This window comes from Phacochoerus africanus, chromosome X, assembly GCF_016906955.1.
Source record: "Phacochoerus africanus isolate WHEZ1 chromosome X, ROS_Pafr_v1, whole genome shotgun sequence".
NCBI classification, from domain to species: domain Eukaryota; kingdom Metazoa; phylum Chordata; class Mammalia; order Artiodactyla; family Suidae; genus Phacochoerus; species Phacochoerus africanus.
This window is the reverse complement of record NC_062560.1, coordinates 91,656,871-91,682,211: the sequence shown is the minus strand read 5'-3', so window position 1 is coordinate 91,682,211 and position 25,341 is coordinate 91,656,871. Positions and strand designations below refer to the sequence as shown.

Genomic DNA, 25,341 nt, shown 5'->3' with positions numbered 1-25,341 from the left:
AGTGAACCCACAGCCTTTGGTGGAGAGATGTTTTAGCATACTGATTAAGAACCTGGGCTCTTGAGGCAGATTGCTGGGAACATCCTGGCTCCCCACTCACTAGCTCTAAGATGTAGGGCAAGTTACCACTGTACGCTTCATTTTCTTCATCTGGAAAATGAGAATATTAATAGCTGTATTATAGGATTGCTAGGAGGATTCAGAGAGGTAATACATGTAAATCACTTAAAGCAGTAGCTGGTGTTTGGGGTGGGTGGGTGGTGTGTGAATCTGTTGTGTTTCCTGTCTTTGAAACTCCTTGCTTTAAACCTTCACAGCATACCACAAAAAGACAAGTGCAGACAAGTACATGACCTCAATGAAGAGGAAGATAAAATTAGGCACAAAAGGCAAGTCGAGAGTTTTCTTACAGTGTTAGATTTAGGAATGTAACCTAGGGTCCCAGACTTCTAAGTTGAGTTCTTATTTAATTCCATATTCAGTATATGACAATGTTTATAGGACCTGATCCACAGGGAGCATATTATCCTGATACAGAATATGAAAGAGAGGAATTAGTAGAAGTTGTAAAGCTTTTACATTTTTTTTAGTGTTGTCGATTTTTTTCGCTATAACTTTATTATACCAGACCTAAAGTGACCTAAATGAATTTTAGATCCTATTTCATAACTAACTCTGCATATTTTTGTTAGTCAGTAAAATATAACTATTGATGATGATGATATAATAGCTGATATTTTAGTTTTGAAATGAACTTATAATAAAATTGCCTATTTTTGGGGGGGAGGGGGTGTGTACAATTCTGTGAATTGTAAATCGTGTAAATCACGTAGATTCATGTAACCACCACCACAATCAGGATAGAGAACAGCTCCATCACCCTAAAACTCCCTCATACTCTCCATTGATAGTCACCCCGCCTCCACCCATAATCTCTGGCAATCACTGGTCTACTCTCCATAACTGTGGTTTTGTCTTTGAGAGAATGTCATATAAATGGAATCATACAATACGTAATCTTTTGAGAGTAGCTTCTTTCATTCAGCACAACGCCTTTGAGATTCATCCAAGTTGTTTCTATCAGTAGTCCATTCATTTTGCTGAGTAGCATTCCATTGTATGGATGTTCCAAAGTTTGTCTGTCCATTCACCCATTCAGGTGCATTTGGGCTGTTTCCAGGTTATGGTGATTATGAATAATACTGATATGAATATTCTTGTACAGGCTTTGTGTGAACATAAAATTTTTATTTCTCTAAGGTAAATATCTAGGAGTGGGATTACTGGGTCATATGGTAAGTGTTTGTTTAACTTTATCAGAAACTGCCAAACCATTTTCCAGAGTGGCTGAACCATTTTGCATTCTCACCAGCAATGTATGAGAGTTCCAGTTGCTCTACATCTTTGTCAGCATTTGGTATTGTTGGTATTTATTTTAGTTATTCTAATAGCTGTGAAGTGGTATTTCATTGTAGTTTTAATTTGCATTTCTTTAATGGCTAATGATATTGAACATCTTCTCATATGCTTATGTGCCATCCTTATATCCTGTTCGCTGAAGTGTCTGTTCAAATCTTTTGCTGTTTTTTGAGTTGTTATTTTCTCCTGATGACTTTTGAGAGTTCTTTATATATTCTAAACACGGTTCTGTTGGATATATGATTTGCAAGTATGCAGTTTATCTTTTCAACAGTGTCTTTTGCAGAGCAAACTTGTTTTATTGTGGTGAAATATACCTAACATGAAATTGACCCTTATAACTATTTTTAAGTGTCCTGTTCTCTGTAGCATTAAGTATACTCACATTGTTCTGCAACCATCACCACCGTCCATCTCCAGAACTTTTTCATCTTCCCAAACTGAAACTCTGTACTTATTAAACACTAATTCCCCATTCTCCCCTCCCCTCATCTCCTGCCAACCACCATTCATTCTGCTTTCTCTCTTTATGAATTTGACAACTCTATATATCTCATGTAAGTGGAATCATATAGTATTTGTCCTTTTGTGTCTGGCTTATTTCACCTAGCATAATGTCTTCAAGGTCATCCATGTTGTAGAATGTGTCAGAATTACTGTAAGGATAAAGAATATTCCATTGTATTTATCTGCCACATTGTGTTTATCCATTCATCTGTCAGTAGACCCTTGTGTTGCTTCTACCTTTTAGCTATTGTGAATAATGCTGCTATGAACCTGGGTGTATAACTATCTGTTTGAGTTCCTGCTTTCAGTTCTTTAGAATATATACCCAGAAGTGGAATTGCTGAATCATATGGTAATTCTACGTTTAATCTTTTGAGGAACCTCCATACTGCTTTCTGCAGAGGCTATACCATTTTAGATTCATACCAGCAAGGTACAAGGGTGTCTCAATCTTTTGCCCATTTTTTAAATGGGTTGTTTATTTGTTGTTGAGTTGTAGGAGTTCTTTATATATTTCTGGACATTAACCCCTTATCAGATGTATGATTCGTAAATATTTTCTCCAGTCCTATGGGTTGCCTTCTTACTCTACTGATAGTGTCCTTTGATGCACAACAGTTTTTATTTTTTTTAATTTTTTATTTTAATTTTTTGATGCACATATTTTTTATTAAAGTATGGTTGATTTACAAAAAAAGTTTTTATTTTTGATAAAGTCCAATTTTTCAATTTTTTTGTTCCCTGTGCTTTAGGTGTTATTCTAATAAATCATTGCCAAATCTAATGTCATAATGCTTTTTTTCCTATGTTATCTTTGGAGAGTTTTATAGTTTTAGTTCTTATGTTTAGGTCTCTGATCCATTTTGAGTTAAGTTCGTATGTAATATAAAGTAAGGGTCCAGCTTCATTTTTCGCATGTCGGTACCCAGTTTTTGCAGTACTACTTATTGAAAAGACTGCCTTTTCCCATTGAATGGTCTTAGCACACTCTGAAAATCATTTGGCTATAAAAGAGAGTATATTTCCAGGCTCTCCATTCTATTCTGTTGGTATATATGTCTGTCTTTATGCTAGTACCACACTGTTTTAACTAGTATAGATTTGTAGTAACTTTTGAAATCAGAAAGTGTGAGACCTCCAACTTTGTCCTTATTTTTCAAGATTGTTTTCACCGTTTGGGTCCCCTGAGATTCCATATGAATTTTAGGATGGATTTTTCTATTTCTGCAAAACACATCATTGGGATTTTGAAAGGACTACTTTGAATCTGTAGGTCACTTGGGATAGTACTGACATCTTAATGATATTAAGTCTTCAATCCATGAGCATAGAATATCTTTGCATTTATCTGTGTCTTTAATGTCTTTCAGCAACATTCTGTAGTTTTAATTGTACAGTTTTTTTCTTTCAGAGCAAATATTTTAAATTTTGATATGATCTAAATCCATATTTTCTTTTATGGATTTTTTTTTTTGGTCTAAGAGCTCTAACACCAGATTATGAAAAAAGATTGATTCCCTTATTTTCTTCTAACAGTTTTATAGTTGTATGTTTTACATTTAGCTCTATGATCCATTTTGACTTGATGTTTACATAAGGTATGAGGTTTACATCAAGGTTCACTTTTTTAACTATTAAGTATTATTATTCTGGTGTGAATTGCTAAAAAGAGTATTCATTCTCCATTTACTTGCCTTCACTTTTTTTTTTTTTTTTTTTTAGGGCTTTACCCACAGCATATGGAGGTTCCCAGGCTAGGGGTCAAATAGGAACTGCAGCTGCCAATGCCACAGCCACAGCAACGTGGGATCTGAGCCACATCTGTGACCTACACCACAGCTCACGGCAATGCCGATCCTTAACCCACTGAGCAAGGACAGGGATCGATCCCACATGTGACCTACACCACAGCTCGCGGCAATGCCAGATCCTTAACCCATTGAGCAAGGCCAGGGATCGATCCCACAACTTCATGGTTACTAGTTGGATTCATTTCTGCTGCACCACAATGGGAACTCCTGACTTTGCATTTTGTCAGAAATGAATTGGCCATGTGTTTGTGTTAATAATTAACATCATAATTATTGGTGAACAATTGAAATCTTCCTCCCAATACCAGGAATAAGAGAAGAATGTCCACTCTCGCCATTTCTATTCACTGGGGCATGACATCAGAAGTTAATAATAGAACATTTAGGAAACTTACAAATTATGTGGGAATTGTAAAACTTTACTGAATATCCAAAGGACCAAAAAGAAGTCAGAAGGGTTGTTAGAAAGTATTTTGAGGAGTTCCCATTGTGGCTCAGTGGTTAATGAATCCGACTAGGAACCATGAGGTTGCAGGTTCGGTCCCTGGCCTTGCTTAGTGGGTTAAGGATCCGGCGTTGCTGTGAGCTGTGGTGTAAGTTGCAGACGTGGCTCGGATCTGGCATTGCTGTGGCTCTAACATAGGCTGGCGGCTACAGCTCTGATTGGACCCCTAGCCTAGGAACCTCCATATACTGCAGGAGCGGGCCCTAGCACATGCAAAAAGAGACCAAAAAAAAAAAAGTAAACAAAACATACCAAAACTTAAGGAATGCAGTAGAGGCAGTACTTAGGGAGCCTATTTAAAGCTGTAAATGTCCATATTGATAAAGAAGAAAAATCTCAAAACTTATAACCCAAACTCCCACTTTAAGAAACAATAAAAATTTGTCCAAACTCATAGAATGTCAAGAGTAAATGGTAATGTAAACTATAGACTTTGGGTAATTACGATGTGTCAGTGTAGGTTCCTTAATTGTAACAAATGTTCCACTCTGGTGGGAACTATCAATAATGAGGGAGGCTAAGCATGTGCGGAGACAAGAGTATATGGGAAATCTCTGTAACTTCCCCTCAATTTTGCTGTGAACCTACAGCTGCTCTAAAAAAAAATAAGTTTAATGAAGAAAGCTACAAAAAGCAGAGCAAACCAAACCCATACTAAGCCTAAGGAAGAAAATAATAAAGATTAGAGCAAAAATAAGTGAAAAAAGAATCTTGAAAATAGAGAAAAGCAACAAAACCAAAAGTTGGTTCTATAGAAAGATCAATAAAATTCACAATCTTTTAGCTAGACTTACCAAGTTAAAAAGGGAGAAAACTTAAATTCCTTATGCCCTATTCTACTTTGATTCTTTTTGCATAGAATATCTTTTTTTATCCTTTTAATTTCAACCTTTTAAAATAAAAAAAGGTATCTCTTATAGACAGCAAATAGTTGTCATTTTCTTTTTTTTTTTTTTTTTACTCTATTCTTCCAATTGTGTAGAGTGTTTGTTAATTTAAATTTAATACATTTAGGAGTTCCCGTCATGGCTCAGTGGTAAACGAATCCAACTAGGAACCATGAGGTTTCGGGTTTGATCCCTGACCTTGCTCAGTGGGTTAAGGAAGGATCTGGTGACCTGTGGTGTAGGTCACAGACGCAGCTCGGATCCCTCCTTGCTGTGGCTCTGGCAAAGGCCAGCAGCTACAGCTCCAATTAGACCCTTAGCCTGGGAACCTCCATATGCTGGCCCTAGAAAAGGCAAAGAAAAAAAAAAAGACAAAAAATAAATAAATAAGTAAATTTAATACATTTAAGTGGAATCTGTTGATAAGGTAGGATTTTGCTATTTTGCTGTTTGTTTTCAGTATGTCTTGTATCTTTGTTTCTCTGTTACTCCATTTATTCTTTCATGTTAAATAGGTTTTTTCAGTATGTCATTTTAATTAACTTGTTGCTTATTTTACTATTTTTTGCTACTCTTTTAGTACTTGCCCTAAGGCTTATAAATAATACTTTAGCTTAAACAAATTAGTTTGTATTAGTGCCAACTTAATTACAATAATATTCAAAAATTTTGTTCCTGTTTAGGTCTGTCATCTCCTGCCTCCTTTGTACTATTGTTGTTGTACAAATGACATCTTTCTAGATTTTAAGCCCACCAACAGAGTGGGCTTATAATTATTGCTTTATGCAGTTATCTTTTGTCTTTTAAGTCAGATAGAACAAGAAAAAGAGTTATAAAGACAAAAACATTTACACTGTCTTTTATGTTTATCTATGCAGTCAACTTTCTTAGTACTCTTTCTTTGTATTAATTTGAGTTACTGTTTAGTGTTCATTTATTTCAGTCTGAAGAACTCCCTATGGGCCAATCTTCTAGTAATGAATTCTGTCAGTTTGTTTATCTTGGGATAGCTTAATTTATCCTTTAATTTTAAATTATAGTTTCTTGTTGTACACTTGAATTTTTGGTTGGCAGTCTTTTTCTTTCAGCAGATCAAATATGTCATCTCACTGCCTTTGGGCCCCTGGTAGTGTCTGTTGAGAAATCAGCTGTTAATCTTAGGACCCCCATGACCATGGTGAGCTTCTTTCTCACTGTTTTCAAGGTCTATTTTTCATCTTTTGCCTTTGACAGTTTGACTACTTGTTTAAGTGTCTCTTTGGACAGACTCCACACAGGTCTCTTTAAGTTTATCTTGGAGTCTGTCAAGGTTCTATGATGTGTAGATTAATGTTTTTATCAATTTGGGGAAGCTTTTGGCCATTAACTCTTCAAATATTCTTTTTGCCCCTTCTGAGATTCCGTTATGTATATGCTTTTTTTTTTCTTCATTCTTTTTTCTTTCTGCTCCTCAATTTAGAAATCTTTCTCAAAAATATTTAGAAATCTTTCTCAGATAAGGTAGTTGACATATCTTCAGGCTTGCTGAATCTTTTCTGTTAACTCAGATCTTCTATTGAGCCCCTGTAGTGTATTTTTCTTTTCAGTTATTGTACTTTTCAACTCTAAAATTTCTATTCAATTCCTTATTATAATTTCTATCTTTGTTTTTATTCTCTATTTGCTAAGATATTCTGAAACATTCTTTTAGTTCTTTATGCATCATTTCCTTTGTTTGAATAACTTATGATAACTGATTTAAAGTTTTTTTGTTTGTTTTTTTCCTGAGAAGCCCCATGTGCTTCCTTAGAGGAGTTTCTATTAACTGTTTCCTTTTTTTCCTTTGTGTGGGCCATACATTCTTGATTTTTGCTTTTTTGCAATGTCTTTGTCTTAGTCATCTCAGGCTGCTATAACAAAGTACCATAAACTGGGTGACTTATAAACAACAGAGATTTATTCTTCACAATTCTAGAGGCTGGGAATCTGAGGTCAGGGTTCCAGCATGATCAGATTCAAATGAGAGCCCTCTTCTGGGTTGCGGACTGCTATTTCTTGTTGAATCCTCACATGGCAGAGAACAGAATGAGTAAGCAAGCTGTCTGACGACTCTTATAGGGGCACTAATCCCATTCATGAGGGCTCTACCCTCAGGACCTCATCTAATCCTACTTACTACCCAAACACCCCCCGCTCCTATTACCACCACATTGAAGGGTAGAGGTTCAACATACAAATTTCGGTGGGAGGGGGGACACAAATGTTCAGTCCATAACACTCTTGTAAATTTTTTTTGTTGAAAATGTAGACATTTTATGATATTGTGTAACAACCCTGAAAATCAATCAACCCCTCCCCACCCAGGGTTTGTTGTTGTTGTCATTGTTGTTATTTGTTTGTTTAGGAATGTCCTGGACCAGTTCTGCTAATTTTGAATGCTTTGTCATGTATAAGCCATGAAGTCTGTCCAGTTAGCATAGTGGTCCACTAATGATTGGAGCGAGTTTTTCTTAAATGTCTTGAACCAAAAGGTCTCCCAGCCTTTGCCAAGGGTGTGTGTGTGTTGGGTCATTCCTCCAATGCTCAGGCAGGCAGTTTTCAGCTCCGTCTTATATCTCACATCCTACTTATGCAGAGCCTCAAGATAGCCAAAAGTGAGAGATTAGTGACTTCTCGGGCCCTAACTTTTTGGGCATACACATAGCCCTGCACATGTACCTTACTCTCTAGAGTCCCAGGAATATGTCTGAACTTTTCAAAGACCCCTAATGGTATCTATCCCATTCCCTATTTTTCTTTCTTTTTTAAAACATCATGGTAAGAACACAATATGAGATTATCCTCTTAACAAACTTCTGAGCGTCCAACACAGTATTGTTAACTATAGGCACAATGTTGTATAGCAGATCTTTGGAACTTAAGTCATCTTATGTAACTGAAACTATAGCCATGGAGTAGTACCTCCTCATCTTCCCTTTTTCCCTTGCAACAGCCATTATACTCTGCTTCAATATGTGCAATTTCAATTCTTTTGGACAGATACTCAGAAGTGGGGTTGCTTTATCACATGGTATTTCAACTTTTAATCTTCTTTGAAACTTTCATACTCTTTTCCATAAGAGTCATACCATTTTACATCCCCACCAAACATTTACAAGGGTTCCGGTTTTTCCAGATCCCCCCCAATTGTTATCTTTTGTTTTTTGGGTAATAGCTATCCTAACAGTTGTGAAGTAATATCTCATTGTCATTTTGATTTGCATTTCCCTGATGATTAGTGATGTTGAGCACCTTTTCTTATACCTGTTGACCATTTGTATATCTGTGGAGAAATGTCTATTCAAACACTTTGCCCGTTTTTAAATTGAGTTTTGTTTTTATGCCACGGAGTTGTACTTGTTTCTTATACGTTTTGGATACTAATTATATATACATATATATAAATATATATATATATATACACATATATATATGTGTGTATATATATATATATATAGTGTGTGTGTGTGTGTGTATTTGTGTTGCAGACCATATATATTAATCAGAATATATGGTTCGCAAATACAGTTGACCCTTGACTAACACAGAGGTTAGGGGTTCTGACCCTCTAAACAGTTGAAAAATCCATGTATAACTTTATAGTCAGCCCTCCATATCCAGGGTTCTGTAGCCACAGATTCAACCAATATGTATGTCTTTAGTGAAAAAAAGCCTGCCTTAAATGGACCTGTGTAGTTCAAGTCAACTATTTTCTCCCATTCTCTAGGTTGTCTTTTTACTCTTGTTTCTTTTGCAATGCTAAAGCTTTTTAGTTTTGATGTATTTTCTGTTTTTGCTTTTGTTACCTATGTTTTGGAGGTTATATCCAATAAATCATTGCCAATACCAATGTCAAGAGGCTTTTCCCCTATGTTTTTATTTAGGAATTATAGAATTTCAGGTCTTAATTTTAATCCATTTCTAATTGAGTTTTGTGAATCACATAAGATAAGGGTCCAATTTTACTTTTTCACTTGTGAAAATCCAGTTTTCCCAGCATCATTTGTTGAGGGGACTATCCTTTCCCCATTGTCTATTCCTGGCACCCTTGTGAAATATCAGTTGACCATATATGTGTGGTTTATTTCTGGGCTCTTTGTTCTTTTCCACTGGTTTATATGTCTGTCCTTAAGCCAGCACCATACTATTTCAATTGCTGTCGCTTTGTGGTATATTTTGAAATTAGGAAGTGTGATACTTATTCCCTATGTTTCCTTTTTAAGTTTTTTTTTTTTTTTTGGTCAATCTCTTGTTAGCTCCAACTGGTAATGCCATCTCAAGCAACTGCAGTGTTAAACAAGCTCCACTGATTAGTTTTGAGATGATCTAGGGATGTACTATTCCCACGGAGTGAGATATAAACCAACTCAAAGACAAACTCTCAGAATGTAGCTTTTCAGTAAGATGCTAGGAAAGTCAAACAGTGACAGTTCGCTGAGGATGGGACTTTTGGGGAACCCCAGAACTGCTCTGCTTCCTTTCGTGTCAGGCTGCTGTTTTTCACAACTATCATAGTGGCTACTGAAAAATTGGAGAGAGGCAAATGGGATTATGCAAAGTTGAAATGCCACAAATCTTTTCTATTCTTGCTGCAGCTCAGCTGTTTTTCTTGAATTATTGTTCCTTGTATTGTTGCAAGCCTTTATTTAATTTCTAGACTTATCAAATTTGATGTTAAAATTTTTCACCAGGTTTTTTTTTTTTTTTTTTTTGCTTTTATGGAGCAGCAGATTTTTAGAGGTCTTTAGTCCAACGTTCCAGAATTGCTTTGTCTCCATTTTACCTTTATCCTATCAATATATTTGAAAGTGAGTTTCTTTTTCTTTTTTCTTTTTTTTTTTTTTTTTGCTTTTTAGGGCCACACCTGGGGCATACAGAGGTTCCCAGGCTAGGGGTCAAATCAGAACTACAGCTGCCAGCCTGCACCACAGCCACAGCCATGCAGGATCTGAGCTGCATCTGCAACCTACAGCACAGCTCATGGCAAGGCTGGATCATTAACCCACTGAGCGAGGCCAGGGATCAAACCAGAAACCTCATGGTTCCTAGTCAGATTCATTTCCACTAGGCCACAATGGAAACTCCTGAAAGTGAGTTTCATATTTTGAAAAAGTGAGTTTCTTATAGAATGTAGTCGGATCCTTTATTTTTCACTTCTTTGTTGAGGTAACTTTTACATACCATAAAACTCATTTTAAATGTACAATTCAGTCATTTGTAGTAAATTTACAGAGTTGTTCAGCCATCACCACAATCTAATTTTGGAACATTTCATCACCCCAGAGATTGCTCTCAGTCACTGTTTCCACTCCCAGCCCAGGCAGGCACTAATCTACTGTCTGTCCCTGTGGGTTTGCCTATTCTTGACAGTTCATATAAATGGACTTATATAATATATGGCTTTCTTTAACTTAACACAATGTTTTAACTATGTCTAGAACTAGTACTTTTTCCTAGTACTGAGGGATTTTTGTGTGCAAGCGGAGGACATCTTCCAGTCAGCCAGGCAGTTAACAACTCCATTGTAACCTTCACTTCCTGCTTGCACGGAAACTCAAGATTAGTCAGTAGTGAGAGCTTAGGGGTTTTTCAGGTTTTTCCTGAGCACATACAAAACTCTGGTCATGTGGACAGCCCTGTGCATGTGTATGGCCTTCTGCATTCCCAGAAATATGTCAGAGCTTTTCAGAGCCCCCTAAAGGCATTTTATTCCCTAGGATTTCCTTCTAAGCTTTTTGGTTAATTCTTGTTTATCTCAACTCCACCACCTCAAGTAGCCACAAAATTCAACAACTGCATCTGATTGTTTTTGACAAAAGTTCTCAGGAAAAAGGCTATTAGCACTGGATGAACTTTTGAGTAGGGTCAAATAAAGAGAATATTGCTTGTAGGATCTTCTAGGGAACCACTAGACAGGTCAAGTAATGACAGTTCTCTGAGAATGGTGCTTTGAGGGAACTCCAGCTCTGCTCCTTCCTCAGTGGTTGCCAGGCTGCTGGTTTTCACTGTGATTTGGGGATGTTGGTTTTCAACGTTACTACAGACCTGGGAAAAAAGAATGAGAAAAGGCAAGTTCAGATGCCACAAACTTATTATCCTTACTGAGATTTAGCTCTTTTCTTCAATAAATTTTTCCCCGATTGCTGCAAGCCTTTGGTTAATTTCCAGAGTTCTGAAAAAGTTGATTCTGACAATTTTTGCTGGTGTTTTCATTGCTTTTATATAGGGAGAATTTTAAGAGGTTCTTACCCTGCCATTTTCACAGACCTCACCCTTCTCAACATCATTTTCTGAAGCTTGAGAATTTGTGATTTTGATGAAGTCTAATTTTTTTTTTTATGACTTCTACTTTTGGTCCTGGAACTAAGATTTCTTTCTAGCCCAGATCAGAAAGATTTTCCTCCTATGTGTTCTTTTAGAAGATTTATAGTTTCAGCTCACATTTAGGTCTATGAACCATTTTGAATTAATTTCCAAATTACACATATGGTGTAAGGTTAGGGTTACATTAATCTTTTTGCACATGAATATCCAATAATCTGGCCACTTTTAGTTGAAAAGATAATTGCCAAATTAAACTGTCATGGTACTTTTTTGGAAAATCAACCATAAATGTACAGGTTTTTAAACTTTTTCTCTTTATTCTTTTACTTTTTTTACTCTGTTTACTTTTCAGCAATTTGATCACGTTGTGTCTGGTTATGAGTTCTTCGCTATTTCTTACCTATTCCATCTGCTACTATGTACTCTTCACTGTCCTCTAGGGTTTATAGCTGTATTTAGTTGGAGAGGCAGGGTGAAGTGTGCTTACTTCATCTTACGTGAAAACAGAATTCCCAATAGCTAATAATTTTTGAGGGCTTATTTGTGCTACTTCTTGTGCTAATAAGCATTTTGCACATTAACGCATTTAAACCTTACAGTAGCCCCATAAGATAGTGGCAGTATTACAGATAATGAAATTTAGCTTCTGAGGGGATAAATGACTTTCTCAAGGTCAGTTATTAAGTGGCTATGCTAGGAGTTAAATCTAGGTCTATTCTTCTGTGAAAGTTTGTACTCTTGGAGATCGCTGGTGACTTAGCAGGTTAAGGATCCAGCATTGGCACTGCTGTGGCTTGGGTTGCAGCTGTGGTACAGGTTTGATTCCTGGCCTGGGAACTTCCTTACAGCCAAAAACAAAACAAAACAGAAAGTTTGTGATGTTGATCATGGCATTTGTGGATGTGGTTTGAGACGATTTTTTGATTTATTAAGCGTGATTTTACTGGAGACTTTGTGTGTGTGTGTGTAGTTAATATGTATCCCATTTTCTAATTTTAAATCAGTAGGGAAAGAACATATATTATCTCTAGAAATAAATTTCCTCTGAAATCTTAAATTTCACTATACTACTCCTGACCACAACCTTTCTCTTATCCTTCTGCTCTTACAACTCTCTTATACCCTGTTATACCATTTCTTCAACCCTATTGAAAAATCTCCAGTTCCTTGATCTTTTTATTTTCTCCCAATCTGTGGTCCCCTTCCTGTTTCCTCTTCCACACCTCACTTAGACTCCATCAATCCATTATTTAGCCAAGTTCTTGCCACTGAATCATTCTCTCTGCTTCCTTGTCTGTGTATCATACCCACCTAGCAAATCTTCAATTCTTAATCAACCTAACTAACTGCCTTCTTTATTTCTGCATGATGGTTTTTGGGCACTACTAGAGAAAAATCGTATAACTTTGTTGATTAAATTCTTGATCTCTGGTATTGTCCAGAGCCTTCTTCCTTGTTCAGCAATCTGTCTTCTAATCCCTGGTCATCTCTCTATTTCATTCCTTATAAATGCTATTTTAGATCTTCATTACTCTTTCCTAACCTACTGATACATTATTTTTAGCAGGTAGTCTTCTTTCCTATTTTGAAGGAAACACTGCCATCAATATGAAGCTTCATCCACTTTTTACCTGACTCTCTGCTAACTTCTGTATCTTAACTCTCATTTTCTTCTGTTTCTTTTTTCTTTCTTTCTTTCCTTTTTTTTTTTGGTCTTTTTGGGGCCGCATGTCTTTACATAGCCCTCTTGAAGGACATGGGTCTTTGAATTTAAGGCCCATCCTAATCCCTTACAACCTCATCTTAACTAATTACATCAACAAGGACCTTATTTCCAAATAAAATCACATTTTGAGGCTCTGTATGGACATGAATTTTGAGGGTGTACCCTTCAACTCAGTATAATCAGCCCCTCTGGCCCCTACAAATTCATATTGGTTTCACATGCAAAATACATCCACCCATTACAGCATCCCCCAAAGTCTTAACCTATTTCAGCATCAAGCCTAATCTCAAATCTCATCTAAATATCAACTCAAAAAGTCCAAGATCTTATTATCTAACTCATCTAAACGGGGTGTTAGTGAGGCTCTGAGTATCTTCCATCCTAAGGCGACATTTCTGCCTCTCCAGAGACTTGTGAAACTAGACAAGTTGTCTGCTTCCAAAATAAAGTGGTAAGGAGTTCTCTTGTGGTGCAGCAGATTAAGGATCTAGTGTTGTCACTGCAGTGGTTTGGGTCACTGCTCTGGCGCAGTTTCCATCCTTGCCCCAGGAACTTCCACATGCCACAGGGGCAGCCAAACAAAAACAAAAGCAAAACAAAACACAATGGTGAGAGAGGCATAGGGTAGGCATTCCCATTCTGAAAGGGCAAAAAGGAAGGAATAAAGGGATTTCTGGCCTAAAGCAAGTTAGCAGCCTAGCAGGGCAAATTCTCCGTTAGATTTCTAGGCCTCAGAGTAATGCCCGGGACTCAGTGCTCTGTCCTCTGGCCTCCAGGGATAGCTTTGCTCTCTGGGCCCTCTGGGACAGGCCCACCATCTTAGCCTACCGGGGCAGCCACAGCCCCACCCTCTCTGGCTTTTTGCAATTGTGGTTTCATTTTCCTCCGTCTCTTTCACTTTCATACCAGGCTAGCACTGTTTCTGCTGGTTAAAAAAAATCCTTAAAAACCAGTCAGTCTCTTATGTATGTCAAGAGATCCATACCATGTGAGGATTCTCCACAGATCCTTTCTGCATAATCCCTCCTTTGTTCCTGGCTTCTGCTGAGATGGTAGATTGGATCCACGGGTCAAATACCTAATCTTTTCAGTGAAAGTTTGTCCAGCCACACCATTCATTGGCCCTTTATCCAGAGTGTGTTTGTCCAGATAGGCTGAGAATTCTCCAGATCATCAAGTGCTGGTTTTTAAACAGATCCTTACTCAATTTAACTCTCTCCCCACTCATTTTATTACAAGCATCAATGAGATACCAGGCTACATCTTCCACACTTTGCTTGGAAGCATCCTTAGCTAAATATCCAAGTTCATCATTTATATTTTCCACTCAACAGCAGAACTCAATTCAGCCAATTTTCTGCTACTTTATGACAAAGACTGCCTTTCGTCCAGTGTCCAATAACATATTCATCATTTCCTTCTAAAGCCTCACCAGAAACACTTTTAATGTTCATATCTCTAGCAACATTTTGTTCACAATGATAGATGTATTCTCTAAGATGTTAGAAGCTTCCTCTACTGTCCTCTTTACTTCCTTCTGAATACTCACCGGAGCTGCTATTAACATTCATATTTCTACCAACAGTTTCTTCAAGGCAATCAATCTTTTGCTGTCAAGTACCTCAAGAATTCTTCCCTATCCATTACCCAATTCCAAAACCACTTCCACAGTTTTAGGTATTAGTTTCCCAGAATTGCTGTAGCAAAGTACCACAACCTGGATGGCTTAAAACAACAAAAATGTATTCTTTCACAGTTTTGGAGGTTAGAAGTTCAAATCAAGGTGTTGACAAGGTTGGTTCCTTCTGGTGGTTGTGAGGACGAATCAGTTCCATGCCTCTCTCCTAACTTTTGGTGGGTTGCTCACACCCTTAGCTTGTAGATATTTTACTCCATTCTCTTCTTCATCTCATGATGTCTCCCTGTGTCTCTCTGTTTTCACATGGTCTTCTTAAAAGGACACCAGTCATTGGATTTAGGGCCTACTTTTATCCACTGTGGTCTATCTTAATTCATTATATATGCCAATACCCTATTTCCAAATAAGATTACATTCTGAGGTTCTGGGTGAACGTAAATTTGGAAGGGATAATGAAATGGATCATGCTGAAGAGTACTTAAAATATGCTCAGTCAGATCAAGAAATAAAACATTGCCAATACTCTAAAAGTCACTATGTGCCTTTCTGAAATCACCACCCCCTACCTATCAGATATAACCACTGTCCTGACTTGTGATAATAATTTCTATGTATTTCTTTATATTTTTACCACCTATACATACAGCACTAAACAGTGTTCAGTTTTGCTGGTTTTTAAGCACTATATCAATGAATTGTACTACATGTATTCTACTGGGTCTTTCTTTAACGTTATATTTGTGGTAAGATTCATTCACATTGCACTATGTAGCCATAGTTCATTCGTCTTCACTGCAGTACATTATCCCTTTATCTGAACATACCAACATCTGTTTATCCATTCCACTGTGGTTGGTCATGTGGGTTGTTTCCACTTGATGGGGTGTAAGTATCAGTGCTGCTACTGCGATCATTCTTGTACATGTATCCTAGGACCCACGTACAGGAATTTCTCAGGCTATATACCTAGGAGTGGAGTTGAGGGGTGAAGAAGTCACACATCTTCTCCTTTAATAGATATAAACTCTTTTATGAAGGGATTGTCCCAAGTTAAAATTCCACCAAACGTGTGGAAGTTCAGGTTGCTCTGTATCCTTTTCCACACTAGGTGTTGTCAGACTCTAATCTGATGAGTATTTGCTTGCATTTTGTTGTATTTCTTTTTCCCTTTCTTTTTTTGCTTTTTAGGCCCACACCTGTGGTACATGGAGGTTTCCAGGCTCAGGGTCAAATTGGAGCTGTAGCCACTGGCCTACGCCAGAGCCACAGCAACGCCAGATCTGAGACACATCTGCAACCTACACCACAGCTCAGGGCAATGCCGGATCCTTAACCCACTGAGCAAGGCCAGGGATCGAACCTGCAACCTCATGGTTCCTAGTCAGATTCATTAGCCACTGAGCCACAACGGGAACCCCTTCCCTTTCTTAATAATTAGCATTCATTTATATTACTTTTTATTTTCTTAGTCTTTAGTAAAGTATTATTTTCCTCATCCTTCTATTTTGAGAAAGTTCAAACATGGAGAAAAACTGAAAGAATAGTTAGTACATCTATATCCTTCACATACATTTAACAACTGTTGGCATTTTGCCACATTTGCATTACACCTCTCTTCATCAACATGAGAATTGTGTGTGTGTGTAGTTTGTTTATTGATAAAGTATTTGAAAGAGGCATTAAGAAGTTAGGTTTTACTCCTAAATACTTCATTATGTATCTCCTAAGAACATGAATATTCTCCTTTATTATCACAGTATTATGATCACTTGTAAGATATTTAACATTGTTACACGAATATTATCTAACATAGAGTTTGTAATTATATTTCTCAATTTTAAATCCAGGATATAGCCAAAGATCACACATTGCATTTAGTTTGCTTTAGAACAGTTCCCCAGTCTCTGTGTGTGTGTGTTTGTCTTTCAGAACATTGATATTTTTCAGGAGTCCAGGTATATATTGTTTATTTCCCTGTGATTTTAACTTCATTTTCTTGATATCTAAAGAGATTGGAAACCTTCTCAGACATTTATTGACCATTTGGATAGCCTCCTTTGTGAAAGGGCTATTCAGTTCTTTTGCCCATTTAGCAAATGTAGAAATGCCTGTTTCCTGCTTGAATGTCTTTCCATGTGTTTGTGTCTGTGTCCAGATGCAGTCTTGTATCAGAGGTCACTTCAGATATGTATCGAAGCAATAGTTCAGCCCCAAAGCCCTAGGATATGGCAGATCTTAGTGATTACTACTTAGCTTTATACTATGGAAGAGAAGGAGTTAGAAAATGATTTTGATTGACAGTCTGTTGAGTAAATCAATTAAGGACAGTTGACATATTTACAATATGAATCTTCAAACCCTCAAATGTAAATATGGTATATCTTTTCATTCATTTAATTGCCCTTTAATGTCTTTCAGTATATTTTCTGTTTTTGATTTCCTCTAACATTTTGTGAAACTGAATAGTTTTTTCTTAATTTTTACATAGCTTTATTGAGGTATGTAATTTACATATGATGACATTCACCTATTGTATTCAGTTAGGTGCTTTTTAGTAAACTTATTGAACTATGCAATCATTACCACATCCAATATTATGACATTTCCATGACTCTGAGAAGTTCCCGTGAACCCGCATTTGCAGCAAATCACTCCCATGTCTACCCCAAATCTTTTGTCTCTATAAATTTGTCATTTCTAGATATTTCATATTAATAGAACCTTGTAGTATGTGATCTTTGACATTTTAGTTCTTTCAGGTGGCATGATGTTTTTTTGTTTTTGTATTGTCTTTTTATTTTATTTTTTTGTCTTTTCTGGGGCTGCACCTGTGGCGTATGGAGGTTCCCAGGCTAGGGATTGAATCGGAGCTGTAGCCACCGGCCTACACCAGAGCCGTAGCAATACAGGATCCGAGCCGCGTCTGCGACCTACACCACAGCTCATGGCAAGGCCGGATCCTTAACCCACCGATCAAGGCCAGGGATCAAACCCATAACCCCCTGCCTAGTCAGATTTGCTAACCACTGCCACGACGGGGACTCCTGTCTTGTCTTTTTAGGGCCGTACTCGTGGCATATGGAGGTTCTCAGGCTAGGGGTCCAATCAGAGATATAGCTGCTGGCCACAGCCACAGCCACGCCAGATCTGAGCCGTGTCTGCGACCTACACCTTAGCTCACGGAAACGCCGGATCCTTAACCCACTGAGCAAGGCCATGGATCAAACCCATTCAACCTCATGGTTCCTAGTTGGATTTGTTTCCACTGTGCCATGAATGGGAACGCCGTATAAAGTTTGTTCATGTAATAGCATGTATCAGCAACTCAGTCCTTTTTATTACTAAATAGTTTTCCATTGTATAGATACACCACATTTTGTTTATCCCTTCACCACTTGATGACATTGGGTTGTTTCCACTTTGGGGCTATTATGAATAATGCTATAAACATTCATATCCTAGTTTTTGTATAGATACGTTTTCATGTCTCTTGAGTGAATAGAATTTCAGGGTCATATGGTTAACTCTATGTCTAAACTTTTGAGGAACTGCCAACTGTTTTCCAGTGTGTATGCACCATTTTACTTTCTCATCCGTGGTGTATGAGCATTCTTACTTCCCTCCATCCTTGCCAGTGCTTGTTATTACATATGTTTTATTCAGCTGTTCTTGTGGGTATGTACTGATATCTAATTGTAGTTTTAATTTGAATTTATGAAATAACAAAGAATCTTGATACTTTTTCATATGTTTACGAGCTATTCATACGTCTTTTTTGACAAAACATCTATTCAGATCTTCTACGTGGTTTTTGATTCAGTTGTTTTCTTAGTATTGAGTGATAAAGGTTCTTTATGGATTCTGAAAACAAGTCCTTTACAAGATGTATGTTCTGCAAATACTTTCTCCAGTGTGATTCTTTTTATTTTCTTTTTTCTTTTTTATTTTTTTATTATTTTTTTAAATTTTTATCTATTTATTCATTTTATTTTATTTTTTTGTCTTTTTGAGATTTCTTGGGCCGCTCCCGCGGCATATGGAGGTTCCCAGGCTAGGGGTCAAATCGGAGCTGTAGCCACCGGCCTACGCCAGAGCCACAGCAACGCAGGATCCGAGCCGCGTCTGCAACCTACACCACAGCTCACGGCAACGCCGGATCGTTAACCCACTGAGCAAGGGCAGGGACCGAACCCGCAGCCTCATGGTTCCTAGTCAGATTCGTTAACCCCTGCGCCACGACGGGAACTCCCTCTTTTTATTTTCTTAATGGTGTCTTTTGAAACAAAAAAAAATTTAATTTTAATGAAGTTCAGTTTATTAATTTGTTCTTTTCTGACTTGTGCCTTTGGTATCATATCTAAGAAAGATCAGAAAGATATTCTTTTTTTTTTTTTTCTTTTTGCTATTTCTTTGGGCTGCTCCCGCGGCATATGGAGGTTCCCAGGCTAGGGGTCGAACCGGAGCTGTAGCCACTGGCCTACGCCAGAGCCACAGCAACGCAGGATCCGAGCCGCGTCTGCAACCTACACCACAGCTCACGGCAACGCCAGATCGTTAACCCACTGAGCAAGGGCAGGGACCGAACCCGCAACCTCATGGTTCCTAGTCGGATTCGTTAACCACTGCACCACGACGGGAACTCCAGAAAGGTATTCTTGTAAGTTTTCTTGTAGAATATTTGTAGTTCTCACCTTTAAAATTATCCATCTTGAGTTAATTTTTGTGTGAGATAAAGGGTCTAAGTTCATACTTTTGTGTATTGATATCCAGTTGTCCCAGCACTGTTTATTGTAAAGATTATTATTTCCCCACTAAATTGCCTTGGTACCTTTGTAGAAAAAAATCAGTTGATCATAAACGTGTTTATGTCTAGACACTCATATTGGTTCCTTTCATCTATATGCCTATTATATATATGCCAATCCTTATGCTCTGAATCTTGTTACCTTTATAGTTAGTTCCAAAATCGAGTAGTGTAACTCCTCCAACTTTGTTCCTCTTTCTCAGAATTGCTTTGGTTATTCTAGGTCCTTTGTATTTCCATGTAAATTTTAGAAGCAGCTCATCAATATTTCTATAAAAAAGCATGCTGGGATTTTATAAGGATTGTGTTGAATCTATAATTTAATTTGGGGGATTTTGCCATTTTAATAATGTTGAATATTCTTATTCATGAATATGGAATGAGTACATCTTCCTTTATTTATTTATTATTTTCTTCTTCTTTTTATGGCCACACCTGCAGCATATGGAAGTTCCTAGGCTAGGAGTAGAATCAGAGCTGCAGCTGCAGGCCTACACCACAGCCACAGTAACATCAGATCCCAGCCACATCTGTGACCTACACTGTAGCTTGCAGCAATGCTGGATCCTTAACCCGCTGAGCAAGGCCAGGGATCGAACCCACATCCTCACCAAGACTATGTTGGGTTCTTAACCTGTAGAGCCGCAATGGAAACACCCTCATCCTCCTTTATTTAGATTTTCTATAATTTATTTCAGCAATGTTTTGTAGTTTTCAGATTATATATAACCCTTTTATTGATTTCTAAATATTTTATTCATTTTGATGATCTTATGAATAGAATTTTTTCTTATTTTATTTTCTGATTGTTCCATGTAAATACATAGAAATAGTCCCATATCCATTTTGTATTCTGTGACTGAACTCTTATTAGTCCTAGTAGTTCAGTGCATTGCCTATAAATAAAGATAATACTTTTCTCTTTCCCGCCTGGTTGTCTTTTTTTTTTTTTTTTCTTTTTAACCTCCTTGCACTCTCTAGAACCTTCAGTACAGTTTTGAATGGAAGTAGTGAGAGCAAACATCCTTGCCTTTTTTCAAGTCTTAGGGAGGAAATACTCAGGTTTGTTGTTGTTTTTTCTAACATTAACCATGATCTTTTTTGTGTGCATGCTTTATAGCAGTATATTACTTTTCTTACTGTAAGGTGCTGTAAGATGCTGTAACTAACTACGGTGAATTTAACAACTTAAAGCAACACAGAATTTTTCTCTTACAGTTCTAGAGGTCAGAAGTCCTAAAGTCAAGGTCTCCACAGGGCTGCATTCCTTCTGGAGTTCTCTAGAGGAGCCTTTTGCATACCTTGGTTCATGACCCCTTCCTCACATTACTCCAACCTCTGCTTTCGTCCTTCATCTCTTACTGTTGTTCATCCTTCTTCCTCCTTCTTGTAAGGACCTTTGTAATTACATTGGGTCCACCTGTGTAATCAGTGACTTAATCGCATCTTCAGAGTCCTTTTTATCATGTAACATTGTTACAGATTCCAGGAATTAGGGTGCAGACATCTTTGGGGTGTCTTTATTCAGCCTGCCACATACATGTTGAGGAGGTTCCCTTCTATTCCTAGTTATTTGAGGATTTTTTTAAAAAAATCATGAATGAGTGTTAGATTTTGTTTACTGCTTTTTCTGCAGTAATTGATATTTTAATACTATTAATTGATATTTTAGATGTTAAACCAATCTTTTAAATCCTGGGATAAATCCACTTATATCTGCATAATTGCAATTATTTTTATATGTTGCTGGATTAGGCTTGCTAATATTTTGTTAAAGATTTTTATGTCTCTGTTCATGAGGGATGTTGGTATGTGGTTTTCTTTGCTTGTGATGTCTTTCTTTAGCTTTGGTTTCGGTGTAATAATGACATCATAGAATAAGTTGGAAAATATTTCCTCCTTTATTTTCTGAAAGTGTTTGTGCAGGACTGGTATTATTTCTTAAATATTTGATAGAACTCACCACTGAAGCCATCTGGACCTGGACTTTTCTTTGTGAGCAGTTTGCTGATTACTAATTCAGCCTCTATGATTATTATAGGTTTTTCAGCTGTTTTCTTTCTTCTTTAGACTTCTTTAGTAATTTGTGTCTTCTTATGAATTTGTCCATTCATCTAAGCTTTCTACTTTGCCAGCCTAAAGTTATATATAATATTCCCTTTTAATTGTTTCCATTTCTATAGGGTCAGTAATGATACCTCCTCTTTAATTCTTGATTTTAGTCATTTTTGTCTTTTCTCTTATAGTCTTGGTTGGTTTAGCTGAGGGTTTGCCATTTTATTAACCTTTTCAGAGAACCAGTTTTTGGTTTCATTGATTTTCTGCATTTTTTTTTTCTGTTTTCTACTGCACTGATTTATTCCTTAATCATTATTATTTTCTTCCTTCTTGCTGTTTTGTGTTTAGTTTGCTCTAGTTTTCTAAGTTGGAACTTAGGTTATAGATTCAAAAGCATTCCTCTTTTCTGATATAGGTGTCTAAAGCTCTGAGCATTGTTTTATCTATCCATAAATGTTATATTTTGTTTTCATTTGTAGTTCAGGATATTTTAAAATTTCCTCTGGAAGTTCTTTGACTTATGGGTTATTTAGAAGCATGTTATTTAATTTCCAAATATTTATATTTTCCCAGATTTCATCTAGTAGTGGATCTCTAATGTGATTCCACTGTAGTCAGAGAAATACTTTGTATGATTTCAGACTCTAAAAAAAATTTTGAAACATACTCCCACCTTGGGGCCCTCACTCTATCAGGATGATAGATTATCTCACTTTCTGTAACTCTTCTCTCAAATATCACCTTCTCAATAAGACCTACCCCGACCAACATTAAAATTGCAACCAACGCTACTACCACCTAGCCCCTCCACTCACCCCTTATGGTGCTATAGTTTTTCTTTTTCATAGCACTCATAATCTTCTAGCATACTTTATAATTCACTTCTGTGAAGATAGAGATCTTTGTTTTATTTATTGATGTATCCTAAGAACGTAGAATAGTGATTGGATCATAATAGTCACTGAATAAATATTTTTGAGTATATACATTTGTATATTCATTCATTTGGTCATATGTAGCTGAAATTTGTTCACTTTTGTTGTAATATAATATTTCATTATAGAAACTACAGTTTTATAATTGATTCTTCTTAGATGGACATTTATATTTTTGCTAGTTTCAGGCTTTATAAATAGTACTGATCTAAGGGTTCTCTTGTGGTGCAGTAGGTTAAGGATCAAGTGTTGTCATTGTAGTGGCTTTGGTCTCTGCTGTGGCTCGGATTTAGTCCCTGGCCTGGGAACTTCCATATACCATGGGCATAACCAAAAAAAAAAAAAAAAAAAGTCCTGATCTAAATTCTTATTATTGTATCCTGGTGCACTATGCCCAAATTCTTCTAGGGTATATATGTAGGACTGAATTGATGGGTGAGCATATATTCAGCATTAGCAGATATTGTCACAGTGATCTGCACTGTGGCTATACATTCCTACCAGCAATGTATGAGGGCTCCATTTGCTGTACATTCTCATTGATATATGTGGTATTGGTATTCTTTTTTATTTTCTGCCGATATTATATTCTCTTCTTAGTTAGCATTTCCCTGAATTCTAATGTTGTGCACTTTTGCATATATTTATTAGCCAGTGCATTTCCTCTTTTGTAAGGTACCTTTTCATTCTTTTGCTCATTTTCTTTTTTTGTCTTTTTGCTATTTCTTGGGCTGCTCCCGTGGCATATGGAGGTTCCCAGGCTAGGGGTCGAATCGGAGCTGTAGCCACAGGCCTACGCCAGAGCCACAGCAACGTGGGATCCGAGCCGCATCTGCGACCTACACCACAGCTCACAGCAACGCCAGATCCTTAACCCACTGAGCAAGGGCAGGGACTGAACCCGCAACCTCATGGTTCCTAGTCGGATTCGTTAACCCCTGCGCCACAACGGGAACTCCCTCTTTTGCTCATTTTCTTAATGATTGTGTTCTTTGTCAGTTATTTGCATAGCAAATATCTTTTTCCATTCTGTAATTTTTCTCTTTATGATATTTTTGATGAACAGAGCTTTTAATTTTTATGTAGTTGAATTTGTCAATATGTTCCTTAATGGTTAATGCTTTTTGGGTCTTAAGAAATCCTTCTATAAATATTCTTATACCTTGCTGGTGGAAATGCAGAATACTACAATTCCTATAGAGTGGAATTTAGCAATATAGAGAACAATTCCATACACATTTGCCCTTTATCTCAGCAGTGCCACTTCTTGGGATCTGTTTCAAAGATATACTCAAAAAATACAAAATCCTGCTGCACAAGGCTATTTGTCAGGGCCTTATTCACAATGGCAAAAAAAAAGACTGGAAACAACACCAAGGTGCATCACTAGGGAAGTACTTGAATAAACTATTGTACATCCACACAATTGAGTACTATGTAGCTGTAAGAAGGAAGGGGAAGTGCTCTACCCACTAATGTGGAGTTATTGCCAGGTATTGTTAAGTGCAAAAAAGTAAGTTTTAGAACATTGTTTATGATAGCTTATCTTTTATGTAGGAGAGGGATTTAATGAATTATTTATATGTGTATATATTATATATATGTTCACACACACATAAATATGTGTTGTGTATTTTTGCCTATTTGCTTTTTCAAAAAAAGAAACAATGGAACCATAAAGCCAAAACCTAATAAAATTATTATTTATGGGGAAGGAATAGAGTGGGTTGATGGAGACAAAGATGGAAGCGAGACTTCTGTGAAGGTACTGTATAACACAGATATGACTAGACCCATGTAAATGTTTTGCATAGTTTAAAAAAATTAATCAGAAAGGAAGAAATCAATCCCTAAAACTTATAAACAGCCTGAATCAAATGAACCTAACTAGAAATAAAGTTAAAATACAAAGAAAAAATTATTTAAGATGACTTTAAAACAATGCTTGTATATTCCTGATGGGATATATTTTAAGGACAAAAGTAACTGCGGGGAATTATAAAACTGTATTCAGTAGTTTTATTGTTGATAGTCATATTAGTATTGTTATTGACACAAAATTGTAGGAAAAGCTAATAAATAATTTTGTTAATATCATTAGGAGCCAATATCCTAAGCATATGTGAAAAGAGATACAAGTCAAAAATCAAAGAGTTTGAGTAAAAACTTTGTAATCTTAAATTTGGGGTGGAAATACTAGTATGAATTTATGATTTATTTTTCTCATAAAAAATTTTCACAGCTTTGTCCCCTGAAAAAGTCTAAAAGCAACAACTCAACATTTTATGAACACACTTCACAACATATTGTTGTTTCTAGACACTATTTCCCACAAACAGGAGCCAGGGGTCCTTAGAGAAATATTCCAGTTTTAAATCAGGAAATATGTAAGATGGGCTCGAGATATCCTGCTGTGCCAGAAAACTGGACAGCAATGTAGGAGCCAATTTGAAGGGACTTTTACTAGTTCTAAGTGGAATAACTTAACTACTAAAAATAATGACTACATTTAATTAAAACACATCAAATATATGAAAAAATACATGTCTCACAATTATGCTAAAAATAATTATTGGTCACCATTGGACACTTTTTTTTTTTTGCTTTATTTTAGGGCTGCCCCCATGGCATATGGAGATTCCCAGGCTAGGGGTCTAATCAGAGCTACAGCTGCCAGCCTACGCCACAGCCACAGCAATGCCAGATCT

The 25,341-nt window shown here is 36.8% G+C and overlaps 1 protein-coding gene across 2 annotated transcripts in view; it reads left to right on the top strand.

Moving 5' to 3' along the window:
* RBM41 (RNA binding motif protein 41) overlaps positions 1 to 25,341 on the top strand; it is a 61,912-nt gene that overhangs the window by 6,693 nt on the left and 29,878 nt on the right. The window contains exon 5 of one of the 2 annotated variants that reach the window (XM_047764804.1): positions 318 to 389. The exons of the other annotated variant lie outside the window; for it this stretch is intronic. Coding sequence (XP_047620760.1) covers positions 318 to 389 — 72 coding nt within the window. The remainder of the gene's footprint in view (positions 1 to 317; positions 390 to 25,341) is intronic. 2 annotated transcript variants of the gene reach the window in all.